Source organism: Schistocerca piceifrons, chromosome 1 (genome assembly GCF_021461385.2).
Source record: "Schistocerca piceifrons isolate TAMUIC-IGC-003096 chromosome 1, iqSchPice1.1, whole genome shotgun sequence".
In the NCBI taxonomy this organism is placed as follows: Eukaryota; Metazoa; Arthropoda; class Insecta; order Orthoptera; family Acrididae; genus Schistocerca; species Schistocerca piceifrons.
In genome coordinates, this window is record NC_060138.1 from 489707450 (window position 1) to 489724266 (window position 16817).

The 16817-nt window shown below is 37.8% G+C and overlaps 1 protein-coding gene across 1 annotated transcript in view; it reads right to left on the reverse strand.

Moving 5' to 3' along the window:
* Positions 1-13446: 13446 nt before the first annotated feature.
* LOC124795389 (intraflagellar transport protein 122 homolog) overlaps positions 13447-16817 on the reverse strand; it is a 242550-nt gene continuing 239179 nt past the window's right edge. Inside the window, exon 25 of the mRNA XM_047259406.1 lies at positions 13447-14449. Coding sequence (XP_047115362.1) covers positions 14336-14449 — 114 coding nt within the window. The 3' untranslated portion in view covers positions 13447-14335. The remainder of the gene's footprint in view (positions 14450-16817) is intronic.

Below are 16817 nucleotides of genomic sequence, written 5' to 3' on the forward strand. Positions count from 1 at the left end.
GTTCTTGTCTTTTAATACTTCCCCAATTCTATACCAGTATTGGATTTTGTAATCTGTCTGGCTCACAATGCAGGTTAATGTTCAGTTGCTACAGACACTAAAAGTTGATAAAAAAGTTTACAATTATTAAAAGATAGTCATACAATATTTATTTCAACACTATCTGAACGTGGAAATTGTTTTTCTCTTTGAGAGTAAAAACATGCGAACACACAATTATGCATGAAACTTCATATTCTAGTGATTTATCTCTAACAACTTGGTAGTATTGCTGATGGGAATGAAAGGTTTTACTTGCAACTAGATTGTGCCCCACCATACTACAATGTCAGGAAATATCACAAGGAAAATCTACCTGCATGAGGGATATGTTGTTTCATCAGAAATTTCGAAGTTGTGAACAACTAGTGTATTTCTCTAAGCCACTCTCTATTACTACTAAGAGATAGAAAGCAGAGGAGCAAAATATTTCACCATCAGATAACCATTACTGTTTTTTTTCTTTGCTAAGCCCTTATTTGTCAAAACTCAGTCCCATTTCATGTTAAAATTTCTTTTCTCTACATCTTTAGGTTAACTATGAAACTGGTAATTTCCTCCTTCAGATAATAAAGATAAGGACTCCGAAATGTGATTCAATAAAACAGTCGTTGTGTGTAATGTTGTAAGCAGGTATACGCAAGTATTCATATCTAACTGCACTTCGGCGTAAAAGCTCAGTGGTGGCATGCTTCTGGCATTGCAGTTAAAGAGCAGGACCTGATTAATGAAATGCAGAGGGTGGTCCATGGAGTTCATCTGAGGAAGTACATTTTTCCTCTTTTATAAACATGTGTAAAACTTGGTAAATTCAAGACTGTAGGAACAATAAGCTGCCAAGTGCTTTGGCAAATGGCAGCTTCTGAGAATAGTATTGGTCAATCAGAATGAACAATAAAGTGCCATTAACGTAAAGCAGTTGAAGTTTCAGGGAACTAAAAGCCTACAGCAAGAAGATGTGAGAGTTTCATGGCTTAGTGGTTAACATTGTTTGCTACTGATGTGGAGGCAATATTTTCAATTCCTTATAACTGCCTCCAATTTATCTGAGGTAAAGGTCTAGAATAGGGTCCACTAAGCCTCGCGAGGCCACACGAAAAGCCGTGAAATTAACAAAAGTTGTTGAAGTGATGTCAAATCACAGCTGCGCACCAGGCTAGAAGCTACAAAAGTTTTGTGTGTTGGTTAGGCAATAACATGAGTGAGGCATCAGATACCGAATATGACACACCTACAAACGTAGAGAATGTACAAATGGCAGTCTGATTGGGAGCACAATGAGAAAGGTGTGTAGTATATTCCGAAGTAGTAAGGAAAGGTCCAGTAAGTGTAACATTTGAGGTATGGTCATGACCCATTTTGCAAACATCTGAATTGGGATGTAGTAACGCACCAGTCTATAAGAGTGTAGGTAGTAAGTCATTCATATTCTAAAAGCTTCCCCTTTTCAAGATAACTTAATTGCTAATTAGATACAGAACAGTATCACTCACACAGCTGTGCTGAGACACTTTCTAAGGCACACAAATACTGCGGGGGAGGAGGAGGAGGAGGAGGAGGAGGCGGCGGCGGCGGCAGCAGCAGCAGCAGCAGCAGCAGCAGAGGGTTGGCACAACAACAATACTGGAGGTGGATGTCAGGCAGTTTCCCGATTTGAGTTGGTGAATACTGGGCTGGTACCATGTCTCACCTCAGTTACAAGATCTGCAGCAAACATTTCGAAAAATGCCCTCACGTGTTCAACTGAGAACGCTATATAACAGGTGGGGTACACAAATAAAATTACGTCATGGGAGGGGACGGGTTGTAACAGAAATGGCATGTGGCCATTCTCTAACCCTAACATTGTCACATCCCGATTAACGTGCCGAACCTGTCAATGTACACAATAAGGCCAGGAAAACGGTGACTTCACTTTCTTAATGGCTGAATCATTTTTATTGGTCTGGCTACTAGTGGTGTGCTACATAACTGTGACAAGGCGATATCAGTATATGCCAATACTGCAGATACATACTGCAAACAAACGAAAACTAATTATGAAAATTTATTTTTTCGCAGTGGTAACAAGCACTTTTTCATGGATGATACATCTAATTAAGAAAAGTGAAAGGTCTTATAGGCTGGCTAGTACAGAAGTTCTCAAGCAAATATACTGTTACATGTGCAGGATATAATCTATCAGAAAGACCATGGTCGGCTAATACTTTACTTATAATACGTATGGATTGTGAGCCAATTTGTGTTACTATGGTACCTAAAAACTATCAAATGTACTTCCTTTTTTAGAGATAAGCGATTGAAGTTACGGTGATGGACTAAATTAGTCTGGTAAGACATTGAGCTCTATCTATAACAAGCTGCTGACATTAGGGCAGGCTTTACTAGAATACAATTTTTAGCATGTTATGTCATATTTTTTATCACACAAATGTAAGTTTTGTGTTTGTCCGTATAAATATGGGAGTTCTATACATCCAAAATGTTTTAAATGTTTGTTCACTTCTCTGTATTGAAAAAGTCTTGACATGTACATGTCAATGTAGCGTTCTTTGTGGTCCTAATTATTGACAAGGAGCTCACTGAAGGGCAACAGTTCCTTATAGTAAAACTGATTAAAACAATCATTCTATACCACCATGGGAGGGAGTTTGAAGAATAAAAGCGAGACCTTGCAGAATGTGCAGTCTGAGGTAGAGCACTGAATCTGCACGGCGAACCTGCGTGACGGCATTTGTTTTACACCACTCACTTTGCATGTGGTGCAGAAGCATGTGAGCAGTTGAGTTGTGTGAGAGAGCACTTGACAGATTGCTGAGGGAATGTGGACTTTTTATAACTTCTTCATAACATAGTGGCACTAATGGGCCTGGAAAAAATTCGTTTTTATTTGTTGATTTTCCATTCTATAAAGTGTCTGCTGCATATCTGAGATTCCCCAAGTATAACCACAGCAACTAGTATGATTCTGTAGAATAAAAATTAGTGATAATTGAATGCTAAATATAATTGAAGGTCATTGACTTAGGTGTGGAACTTGAAATTTGTGTGAATGAATATACTGCTCGCATTTAATTTGCATCTGAAAAGTGCACTGACAATGAGACAATTTGGGCAGCACAAATGAAAGATTTACACAGACAAATGTGACAACTGATTATAATTATAAGCTTCATCATAATTAAAAAAAACTTTAATCCAGCTATACAATAGGCACTCAAGAGTTGAACATGTAGTGGTAAGAGAAGCGCAGGCACAGACTGCAAATTCACAGCCTATGTGTGACTGAGTGGGAGTGCATAACATCCTTGTGGTCGTGGGCAGCACTTACTGTCAGTAGTATGCGAGATTAGGTGTCACAGCATCCGTCATCTTTGGTAACTTTCACCAAGCTATGCAAAGTTTTTATGTACTCTTGTGTACTGCAGCAGTGTGCAACCACTTGGTTGGGCCTCACACCCATAGAGCTGTAGTCTGAGGGCCAGATACAAAATGTAAATTGTGCTTTTGTAATATTTAGTCCAAAACCAAGACAAGGCACATAAAGAACTGGAGGAGCTATTTGTGGAAATATTCTGTCTTCTCAGCCTGTATGTGCTTATACATAAGAATGATAAAAGATATGTAGAAATGAACAGATGCTCTATGAAATACAATATTTTACTGAACAGAAGACCCCCTGCATTGAAGATTTTTTCTTATGAGTATGGCATTAGTTTGGTTTTTCATTTTTTACTTTTCTCCCACCAACACGGGGTACCATCATCTTTCCTGTGTTGGAGATACTTGAACCTGAGTTTATTGCAGCTTCCTTCCACCAGATTTTCTTGCATGCCTTGTGTTCATAGTATTTTTCTCATACTCTGTTCATGTCTTTATTACTATAAATTTAAACAAAGGAAAATCTTGGAAGGAATAAAAGGATACTCTTACTCACCACATAGAGGAGGCACTGATTGTGTAAGAGGCACGCTGAAGACTGCTGTGGGACATTGTCCTTCACCATATGTAGCCCCCCCCCCCCACCACCACCACCACCACCACCACCAAACTCGTTCCCTCTTGCAGTCACAATTGTCTCCAGGAGCTATGTTCGGATAGGCAGTGTGTCTGGGGGAGTATAGCAGGGTAGTAATGGAGGAGGATGCTAGTGCTGCCTGAATGAGCAAATGGGGGAGACAAAAGAAGCAGACAAATGGTGAGGGCTATGCAAGTTCACAGGGGTGTAGAAGGTTGCGCCCAGGAAGGTGGCGAGGGATCTGGAATGAAGGATGTGTTGCACAGGAGAGGATCCACCTGCACAATTAAGAAAATTTGATAGTGATAAGAATCCAGATGGCATAGGTCACCATTACTCCAAATTACCTGTTGGTTTAACAGTAAAACAAAAATATTAATCATAATCCAATTATTGATGAGGAAATTTAGCTTCATTGCTGTATTAAATTACCTTGTCTTCTTATTTATTACAAAATTTAAATTATGACACATTTTGAATATTTCCGACAGGAATTTACTTAAGGACAGTCAATGCTTTTAGACATTAGAATTGTAGAGCATACACAAGTCACAGTGTAACTTTTCTGTATTTTGACATGGTTCACTTTACCAACATGAGCATCTTCAGATTTGTGGGAATACAACTTGTTACACAACTATACAAGAAAATTGATCCACAGATTCAACTTGACAATGTGATAACTTACATGACATAGGAGAGGGCCACAGTCATACAGTGTACAGTTATGGAACTGACATATTTAAACAAGACTGCAATTATGAACACCATTTATGCTGGCAGTGCTGACACCATAAACATGGTAAAGAGCCCCCACTTTTACAGGCATGAACATGTGTCTATGATTCACAATTGTTTATAAATATCTTTTAAATAATAAAAAAATTAAAATTTCTGTTTTTACAGGTGTTGACTTACATGTTATATTTGTAAAAGTTCGTTCAAACCATTAGGAAACACAGTAACCACCCAAAATATTATGACCACTGTCTGCTGTGATGCTGGATGCTGCCTGGTGGTGTAGCAGGTATGTGATGTGGTTAAAAAAAAAGTATAAGTGGAAGAGAGACAGATGGGGTGTCATACTAGTGAAGACATGGGCTGCGAATGGGGAAACGTTTGAGATAAGCAACTTTGAGAAATGGTGGATTATCACACACAGCTGGTGAATGAGTATCTCAGAAATGGTTCAGCTGGTCGAATTTTCATGTGCTATGTCCTAACTGAAACTACCATTATTTGTTAAATGGTCAGACGTCCATGACTCCTCAAAGGTTGTGGGGTTTGGAGACTTGTCTGCTCTTTAATGGCTTGAAACATGCAGCATGTCATGGATGCAGGCTGGTGGGAGCAGTATTATGCTATGGGAGACATTCTCCTGCACTTGCATGAGACCTGTGATTGTACTCGAAGACACACTGAAAGGTGCAAACCAGAGCGCTTCTTGCTTGATGTCTTTCCCAGCGGTAATGTTACCTTTCAGCAGTATAATTGTCCATGTCTTGAAGCCATAACCATGCTACTGTGGTTTGAGGAGAATTACAATGAACCCACACAGATATCTTGGTGACAATGTTCTCCTCATGTAAATCCTGTGGAACCCATCTGGGTTGCTATTGGATACTGTCACCACATGCACAAATTTAAACAAATTACATGACCTGTGCGTAGACATGAACTGCCACCAAATACATCCACAGGCCTACCAATAAACTTTCAGATCAGCTGTTCTGGCTTATCAGTGCATACTGCAACAAAGTGTACATGATTGCAGAAGTCAGACATAGATATAAAATGCATCTAAAGATTACGGATGGAACAATGTAAGAAATTTCAAATTATCATACATGAAATTTTCATATTTAAGAACAGCGAACAGATCAATGATGTTGGCAATAATAATATCACAAATGTGGTAATGTATTGCTGCTTTTACAGGTATGAGTATACATATCTAAAATTTACAATTTTAACAATACAGTAAAAAATATTAAAATTGTAATTGCAGGTTTTACAGGTGTGAAGGTGGCAAGAACTAAAAGCATAGTGGTACTGACAAATCTGTAACCATCATTCTGTTCAGTTAGTATTGGATGTGATTCTTTATTACTATAATATGATAGTGGTTTCTGTACTGAAATAATTAGTTCCCAGTATGGCTCAGTGTGGAACAATGATTATGAAACCTCAAATACTGTCTAAACATGAATGACATCCAACTTTATCTACTATTTGCAAGTGAACTGTAAGTGCCAAGAACATACATGGGGCAAACAGTAATAAGCATCATTCTTCCACTGTATACACTGTTCAGGAAATAACTGTGCAGTTGAAACTGAGGCTTGCTTGAAACTATGTTTGATCACATGACACGAAGACACATCACAAGAGCCTGCAGCTAACACAAAGGTGTGGTATGCAGTAAGTTGTTTACATGTTTTCTAACACTACTTGCACATTTGTTTCCATCTTCTGGGTACAGATATCTCGGCTAAATATCCAGGCATTTAAAAGCTATTTACGGCTGAATAATGGGTGACACTCATTTCTGCAGACGATGTAAAATTTCTCGATGTGTGGCCAACTACAGGTTTAAAAATTAGATCAGAAGTGCCTATCTACAGTACATAACCGGAAGAACCTGTTTAATATAAACTCATTTTGTTCATATAATAAATTGTGTATGCTTCTTATTTATTTTTATTTCCATAGGAGCAAATCTCTCAGGTCATGGAATGTGTCAGTACATGAAATTACAACATAAAATAACAGATAAAATAATGAATATTTCCAATTCCTCCAGTACATTCAATGTTGAGCCTTTATCTACTGTGTGAATAACTCTCATACTATCCTGAATGTATGGTTGTTTGCTTTCAAGTGCTCACCCTATGGTTACATGCCTCATGTTTCCTTGCATGGTATCATCTGCCAGACTTCACTTCAAAAAGCTATCGCATCTTTTCCTAAACTACTTGGACCCCACAAGGACTAACACCTCAATCCATGGAACTTCTCACCCCACCCAAACCACGCACCCTCACCTTTTAGCTTCTTCCTAAGATCCACAAACCCAGTCATCCTAGCTGTCCTATAGTTGCTGGCTTCAAAGCACACACCAAACATGTATCTGCCTTAGTTAATCAACACCAGCAATCCATAGTACAATAACTCCCCTCCTACATAAAAGATACCAACCATTTCCTAGATTGTCTTAAATCCGTGTCTGTCCCACTCCAATCACACACACCTTGCTTGTCACCATTGATGCCACCTCACTCTATACAGATATCCCCCAAGTACATGGTCCGCCTGCTGCTGAACACTTCCTCAATCAGTGCCCACCTGATTCCAAACCTAGGACATCCTTCCTACTCACCTTAACTTTATACATACCAACAACTACTTCGCTTTTGAGGCGCAGACATACAAACAGATCAGGGGTACAGCCATGGGAAACAGGATGATACCTTCCTATGCCAACCTTTTCATGGGTCGCTTGGAAGGGGCATTTCTGGGATCCATAAGCCTTCAGCCCCTGGTTTGGTTTAGATAAATGATGACATCTTTACCATATGGACTCATGGTGAGGCTGACATGCTAAAATTCCCAGAATCTCTGAATACCTTCTCCCAATTAAATTTCACATGGTCCTATTCTGAATCCCATGCCACTTTCCTTGATGTTGATCTCGTCCTCACCCAAGGCCAGCTACGCACTTCTGTCCACATGAGACTTACCAACAAAGAACAGTACTTACATTTTGACAGTTGCCATCCTTTGCATGTCAACTGTTTGCTTCCATACAGCCTTGGCACCTGAGGCAAATTATTTCTTTGGATGCAGATTCTTTACAGCAATACACCACCATTCTCACCTCAGCCTTCACTGCACGGAATACCCCACCAGCCTAGTTAAAAAGCAGATTTACCGGGCCATCACATCCAAACCTGGTACTGCTGATCCCTCCACAAAAGAGCTTCGAAGTACACCATTGGTGACTCAGTATTATCCTGGTCAGGAATGTGTTAATCATATACTTTGACAGGGCCATGATTTCCGAAAATCATGCCTCAAAATGAGATCCTTTCTGTCCGAAATTTTGCCCAGCACACCTAGAATAGCTTTCCGTCACCCTCCCAATCTCCGCAATATTATTGTCAGACCCTATGCTTCTTCTGCACCCATCTCCCTACCCTACCCTGCTGCAAGACTTTTCCTATGCACCCTCCTACCACCACCTATAATAGCTCTGTAACTGGCAAAACATATACTATCAAAGGGAGAGCCACCTGCGAAATGACACGCCATATACCAGCTATTATGTAAACACTGTGCAGCCTTCTACATCTCTCATTGTCTTTCCTGTCTATTTTTCATCAGCCCCTCCCACCTCCATTACTTACGATGCACTTAGCTTCTCACTATTATTAACTCGTGCACAGTGTTTTAGTAGTAATCTCTGTCTTTCATATCACTCTGTCTTCCACCTTTAAGCTCTCAGGTTTTCGAATCTCGTCCAAAGCAGTCTCAAACAATCAGTCTTTCCTTCTCATCCCGCATGGTAAGTCTCCCCTGACTTGCGGTTCTGGGTTACTTTCCCAAAATCTACCCCTTTTCCTAGACCTCTTCAGTCCTTTTCCTTCTCCCTTCTTCCTTCCCCTTCAACCCTTCCACCTGAAGAAGGAGCCACTGGCTGCAAAAGCTTGCCAATCATAAATCTTTTGTGTGTATGTTCTGGTGCAACTTGGTGAGTAGATTTTTTATCTATTCAATTAAAGAATTTGAATATTAATAGAGGGGAAACATTCCGCGTAGGAAAAATATATAAAAAAAAACAAAGATGCTGTAACTTACCAAACGAGAAAGCACTGGTAGACAGACACAATAATACACACACACAAATTTCAAGCTTTCGCAACCCAATGTTGCTTCATCAGGAAAGAGGGAAGGAGAGGGAAAGACGAAAGGATGTGGGTTTTAAGGGAGAGGGTAAGGAGTCATTCCAATCCCGGGAGTGGAAAGACTTATCTTAGGGGGAAAAAAGGACAGGTATACACTCGCACACATTAAATAATTTTGACAATAACTGATTGTTTTTGATGTTATAATTATCTCTAAGGTTTAACAGATTGGTTCATTTGTAAAATCCCAGAATGCAAATATTGTTATCTTCTGGAATATTTATATCCACCACCGTATTTGTATATTGGATACTATTTTTAGTGCTAGTACATTTATTAAATCTTAAACAGCTTTTAGCATCTTGTGAGCATGTAATTTAACTAACTGTTAGAAATATCCTCATTATTATTACTCTCACTGACCTGTCAGGCCCAATGCTGAAAATATTGGAATAATTAGAAATCTTCATTGAAAAGAAGAGAAACCCACACAATTTGTTAAACAAATGGAACAAGTTTAATATGAGTGGGTTCTTATAGTTGCTTTATAATGTACAGTAGATGGATGATTCTGATGTAGTTATTAGCTAAACCTGTAGCTGGCCGTGCAAGAAGTAGTTACACAGCGTCTGCAGGTATGGATGTTACCCATTATTATTACTGCCTGCTGTTCTATTCTCAAATATGTATGATGTATAAGATCTTAGCTGAAATGTCGATACCCAGAAGGCGGAAGCATATATGCAAGTAGTGCTACAAGACAAGTAGACAACTTGCTGTACACAGTGTCTGTACAGTAATAGGTGGCTCTTGTGGTATCTTCATGTCATGTGATACGGACAAAAGTAGTTTCAAGAAAGTCTCAGTTTAAATTGTGTAAGTATTCCCTTAACAGTGTATAAGTGAAAAAATAATGATGCTTATCACTCTGTTTGCCCCATGTATAATAGTAGTTTATTCACCCAGAGACAATTTACATTGCACATGTTTTATTGGAAAATACACAGTATATATACAAGAGTTCACAGTACCCTACACAAACTTCTATTAAAACAGCACATACAACTTTGATTGGTTACAAAAAATATATTTTTCATGGATTATGGAGTTATGTTAAGATTTAAATAAAAACACATAATAGTTGTAACACTTCTGTTCAAAGTACTAATTCAGGTCATAGCAAACATTTGACTGAAAATACTTTTGACACTGACTATGGCATATAGTATCAATAAATGTATCTAAAAACAAAGATGATGTGACTTACCAAACGAAAGCGCTGGCAGGTTGATAGACACACAAACATACACACAAAATTCAAGCTTTCGCAACCCACGGTTGCTTCGTCAGGAAAGAGGGAAGGAGAGGGAAAGATGAAAGGATGTGGGTTTTAAGGGAGAGGGTAAGGAGTCATTCCAATCTCGGGAGCGGAAAGACTTACCTTAGGGGGAAAAAGGACAGGTATACACTCACACACACACCCATATCCAACCGCACATACACAGACACAAGCAGTATGTGCGGTTGGATATGGGTGTGTGTGCGAGTGTATACCTGTACTTTTTCCCCCTAAGGTAAGTCTTTCCGCTCCCGGGATTGGAATGACTCCTTACCCTCTCCCTTAAAACCCACATCCTTTCATCTTTCCCTCTCCTTCCCTCTTTCCTGACGAAGCAACCGTGGGTTGCGAAAGCTTGAATTTTGTGTGTATGTTTGTGTGTCTATCAACCTGCCAGCGCTTTCGTTTGGTAAGTCACATCTTCTTTGTTTTTAGATATATTTTTCCCACGTGGAATGTTTCCCTCTATTATATTCACAACATAATAAATGAATATAATTAATTGCTACTAGGTTGTTGAAGGTACTCGTTTACACTGTAATAGCAGTTGGTCATTAATAACTTGGATACTGCTTCCTCTAACATAGACAATTTTTTCACTTCTTTTATATGTATTGGAAGTTTGTTACATAATTTTGTACCTTGAATGTTTGTTTATCTCTGTGTAATAGCCTTGCTTACTCTTTTTACATGGATATCATTGCACATTCTTGTATTATGTGAATGCAGATCTGAGTTGGTTTTGAAATTTTCGATGCACCTTTTTGTGTTAGTTACACTTTTTTGTATGTAGAGGCATGGTAAAGATAGATTATTTAGCTGCTTGGAGGGAGTTAGCCTTGAACTGTTTGTAATTATTATAACAGTTTGTTTTTGTAGTGTGAAGATGGTTTTTAGATTTGTCATATTATGACCCTAAAAAGTGATGCTGTGATAGTAAGTAGATAGTTCTGTTACATTGTGTACTAGACGCAATACTAATTACATGTAGTGCAAAGCAAGCAGAACTTAACTTGCTAGCGAGCGAGATAGTGGATGTGGGCTTTCCAGTCTAAATTTTCTCCTATGCCGACACCTAAAAATTTTGTGACAGATACTCTCTTAATTTCTTTATTTTGTATTCTGAGGTCCAAGTCATTCTGTGACCTTGTTTTCCTGTAATTGATGTAATTAGTTTTTTAAATATTTAAAGCCAACTTTTTCATTTCAAAACAATTGTGTAAACATTCCAAAACTCTAGTTGCAGATGTTGGCAATACTTGGTTTACATCAGTTAAAACAATGTTCTTGGCACTTGCAGTTGACTTGCAAATAGTAGATAAAGTGTTCTATTTGTTGCAAGTCATTCATGTTTACACTCTGAAAGTATTTGAGGTTTTGAAATCATTCTTCCACAATGAGTGATAATGGGAACTAGTTATTCCAGTATGTGTAATGCCATCACATTATTATCATAATGAATCACATCCAATAATAATTGAAGGGAATTACTGTTACGTATTTGTCATACTACCATGATTGCTTTTAGTGCTTGCTGCTTAAACCTGTAAAAATGGAAATTACAGTTTTAATTTTTTTACTAATGTCATGTTAAAATGGTTGTTAATTTTATTGTGTGTGCTCATGCCTATAATAACAGTGATTCATCAGCACATTTGTGACATTAGCATTGCCACAGATGAATCACATCACATCACTATGTGACTTCTCCAATTATATACACTTCGTTGCTGTATAAATTGTTCCCAATGCTTTTAATGAACTTCCATTCTTTAAATGATATAATTTATAACCAGTTGTGAATCTTAGATATGTGTTCATGCCTGCAGAAGTGGAGATACTTAACCGTGTTTGTGCGTCAGCACTGTCGACATAAATTGTCTTCACAATTGCCATCTTGTTTAAATACAGAAGCTCACTGCAATTTGAAATTTGTATTCATGAGTATATGCAAATGCGTGTATGTACCAAATATGTGTATTGAAAATAAATATGTATGTTGTACATACCTTCCTCACCATATATTGCATTTTAATAACTGTAGATGTAAGAAGGATCCTGTCACCATGTCCGACTGGTATATTTAATTTATGTTAATATAGGGTAATTTTAATGGCATCAATAACCTGTTATATGCACGACTTATGTATATTAATGCTCAAAAAAGTGGAGTTATAATTTCTATTTGTAGTTTTACTATGCCTTTTAAAATTATTTTAATAACCAGATATGGTTTTTTGGAATTGAACTTATGAATGAGTGGAAAAGGGGTGGATATTTGCCACTGATTATTAATATTATTATGGTTTTGCCTTACAGTAAGCTTCATGAGGTAGTTTTAACGACAGCACATATCGATAGGGCTATGACTTGCTTAACAAGAAATGTACCTATTATTCTATGAACTGTACACAAACAATTTACTCCACTTAAGTTACGACAGCAGTTCTGTACACAACCCAGTATTTGTAATGTGTGGCCCTTGACTACATAATGTAAGGTGAATGTGTGAATCTATTTTACTGTATAGTAGCGTAACACTTCTGGGGACACCCCCCCTCGCCTAGCTGACCAATGTCACAAGCAGAACTTGGGAGATGCCATATTAAGTTTTGTTCCTAATCAGCAGAAGCCCATGTTTGTTGGGTTTTATATTATAGCTTACATCCTGTGAATAAATGTCGCTTCAAAACACTAGCACATTGAGGATCTCTCAAAAATGCATCATTATTGGTATGACTTATTGCAAGAAAATTGGGAAATGTCATACTGATGTTGAAGAATTTTCGTATTTCATTGTTTTGATATTATAAGCTGCCTGTGAAAAATATGCTGCGTCAAGGCAATGGCACTTTGAATGTGTATCAAAAATGTGTCATACTTGATACTATTTGTTATAATCAAATGTCAGTTAATGACCTATCAGGAATCATATAATGTAAGATACTTACATTCAAAAGATTAAGGTAGTGTAGTAGGCACAGCTGTGGACTGCGGAGTTGCAGTGTCACTGTTCGTGTCCTGTTGTCCCCACCTTGTTTTTATTCAATTTCAGGTTTTCTAATAGATTCTGAGACTTTCTTATTAATCTAATAGAAGTACATTCTGTAATATTAGATGTTATCTGTTGTCAATGCTTGACTCAATCACAATTCAGTATTTATTCATCCAAAAATCACAATCACAGCACAAGGCCAGTGATGTCATGGAAACACCACTGTTTTGCCACATGATCTCATAAACACTGCAGGCAAAACACTAAACATTTCAGATTTATAACTGAAAACATGGAAACCATTAAGTGTGCTGCAAAGTTAACATAAAAAGCATTAAATATTTCACCAAAATGAGAGTTTTTGTACAATTTTGTTAAGCATCAGGAAATGTGACACTAATGGTACAATGTGCTGTGGTAGATTTTATCTTGACATAAGCTTTTCATGTTATTTAGTTATTGATTATGAAATGGAAGCAAGGTACAATATGTAAACTTTTGATTGGAGTGTGGCACTGTGCCCCCACCCACAAATTTTGGCTTTGGTAACAGAATGATGTGTTGCGTAGCTCAAAATCTAGGTTAGTTTCGATCGATAAATGTTGCAGCCTTGCCTTTTATGGAAACCAGAAGCTGCACCTGAATGTTAGTTTTACAAGAGCAACATAAATCTCAAATAATTTAATGACTTTGATTAGTGGGACAAACAAACAGCATGGATGATGATGCAAATAAGATTTTACAATGAAAAAACAGTATCATAGGAAACAAAGTTGTCATTAATAAATGCATTAAGAAATGTAACTCAAGTCTTGATGTGTGTAATTTTTGTCTGTACATGAGCCTTATATAAAAGTCATAAGTTGTCCCCACTTTCATAGCTTTGTGGCTACAATACATTTCAGTGACAAATATATGCAATAATGCTCTATCAATCAATATATGTGTTGAGAAATATTATTCCTACATTATATTTGTGCCACATTATCCTCTTTTGTTTCAATGGCACAAGGCTGTATGGTGGGGAGTGCACTGACATTTTATACCAATTTATTATCTTCGGTTTCACTCGATGATTGTCTCTCCTGATACCTGCAGAATGGACAGTGTCCTTTCAGCAGTACCTGAAGTTCATAGTCATCAACATGGAACACCTGAAGAAGAAAAATAACTTATTTCAGTCACCACCTGCTTCACTGCTAACGAAGTTACTATGAAGGTGAAAATGTAAACCATTCATAAACAAAGATATTGTGGACAGAAATGAACAACAACTTGATACATACAGATTCTGCGCAGCATCAAGACAGGCCATCTTTACTGCCCAATGACGTCACTGCAGACCAAAATTACGTTGACAGAAGCAAATTCATTAAGCTATGATCTTAACATTGCTTTAGGATAAAAAGATGCAATTAAGTCCTTTTTCAGTATGCAACATACACTATCTGATCAAAAGTATCTGGATAGCTATTGGTGTACACCTTCATTAAGGCTGGAACTCTCCTCATGACATTTTTAATGAGGTACCTCAAAGTCTGTGGAGGAATGACAGTCCATTCTTCCTCAAGAGCCTGTTTTAGCCACAGACAGTAGTAATGTTGGACATTGTAGCCTAGCCAACGAAGATTAAACAAAGGCTGAATAATGGGAAACTCTTGTGTAGTCACAAATTTTTGTACAGTGATCGGAGGGAATATCATAAATAACATTGAAAAATCCAAATCAGCAGTATGTGAGTGTGGGAGTGCGAGGACATTTAAAGTTCACTTTTTATGGTTTTCTTGAATATCTCAAAACTACAGCTTCTGCCACAAATGTTTCCCAGTAAAAAATTAAATTTCCTATAAAAAAGATCCTACTCATTTTTTCTAATAGTTCCTGGAAAACTCACATATTGGTGTGTATTAAAAAAAGTGTTTTAAGGATATAAAATTAAAGTTTACTGTTAAATGAAGTGGGTTAAGAACAAATATGAAAAGTGTGTACCATTTCCAACCACAGTAGAGCTGTATGAATGGATAAACTGTGTTCTGGAGGTATAACAGGGTGGAGGGAGGGGGGGGGGGGGGCATTGCAAGGGAATGTAGACTGCTAGATTTGGTCGTGCAGTTCCCTCCTTCATAGTTCTGCAAACCAAAGTACAAGCCAGTGATTTGTCACTCTATGTAAGTCACAATGTCAAAACAAGTAACTGCAGAATGTTTCACACAGCTATACTGGCCCTCTGCAGCACACCTTACATATCACTGGCGACACAGTGCACAGACATGTCAGTGGGTATTCATTTCCCACAAAGTGCAATGATACTACGTGGAATGCAGTTAAATAATAACACCAGAACACTTGTGGACAGAATATATGTATATCTCTGCATACTATTCTACACTGTTAGAGGGGAAACGGATTCTTAGTCATCCTGTACGGCAGCTGTATCCTTCTTCCAGGAATGGTAACTTCCCCCAACATGAGCGCTATTCACTTTCCATTTTGCAATCAGATTATACCTCCCTAGCATTTTCTATCCATTTCTTTTATATGAATAGACAAAATAACTTCACTGAACTTAAGTTGCAAGCAGTGGAGTTATTTTTACTTTATTAAGAGACTGCTTATTTGCAGTTGTTAAGCGAGATATTACATAAAAGTGTTGAACAATGTGAGCTGTCAACTGTCTGTCACACTGAAGAGCTTGTACTCAGTGTAACATGCGATCAGTATGTGTTCGACAATCTTGATTACATTATCTCCACTATCACTGACTGGAATAATTTTTACAAGTTGAGGAGTATCAAATGTACCACCCCCTACCTCAGCTGTCTTAACATTTGAAGGTGCCCTGAGGCCTTCATTATCTTCCTCTGCAACACCTAGGTGTTATGGAACTTCAGCCATCGCAACATACGTCAAGCAATGCATTACGACAGACTACTGATCTAGACTTGTATATGATCAATGCCATACTGTCAGAAGATATGCTGTGGATGCGTGTTAAATGGCTCCACTCTGTGTAGCCCACTCTACAAGTGCTAACAATGCCTTAATGGTAAAGATTTATGTAGTCTATCAGTAACATAGTTAGTGATGAGAGAAGTACGGCATCTTTCTGGTCAAACATTAATTTATCACCAAGTGACTACAACACAATTATGTGGTTTCACAATAAGTTGTTAACAACAGACAGCAGCAAGGTGCCACATTTACCAATCCAATCCCTTTCTCTCCAACACTAGATAGATCACTGACAACATCACACTTACAAATTAAGCACTTCTCAGCTATTGTTTATAGGAATATACTTTACATAAAATCCCACTTAACAATTACAAATAAATACTCATTTAATAAATTAAAAATAAGAATGCTACAACTGCTGTACAGAATGACTAAGAATCAATTTCTTCTCTAGCAGTGTAGAATAGGGTGCAAAGATGTATGTAGATTCCATAAATGTTTCTTATATTAGTACTGCATTTAGTGGAAAATAAGTAACCCCCTGGCATGTAATGTGCACTGTGTCAC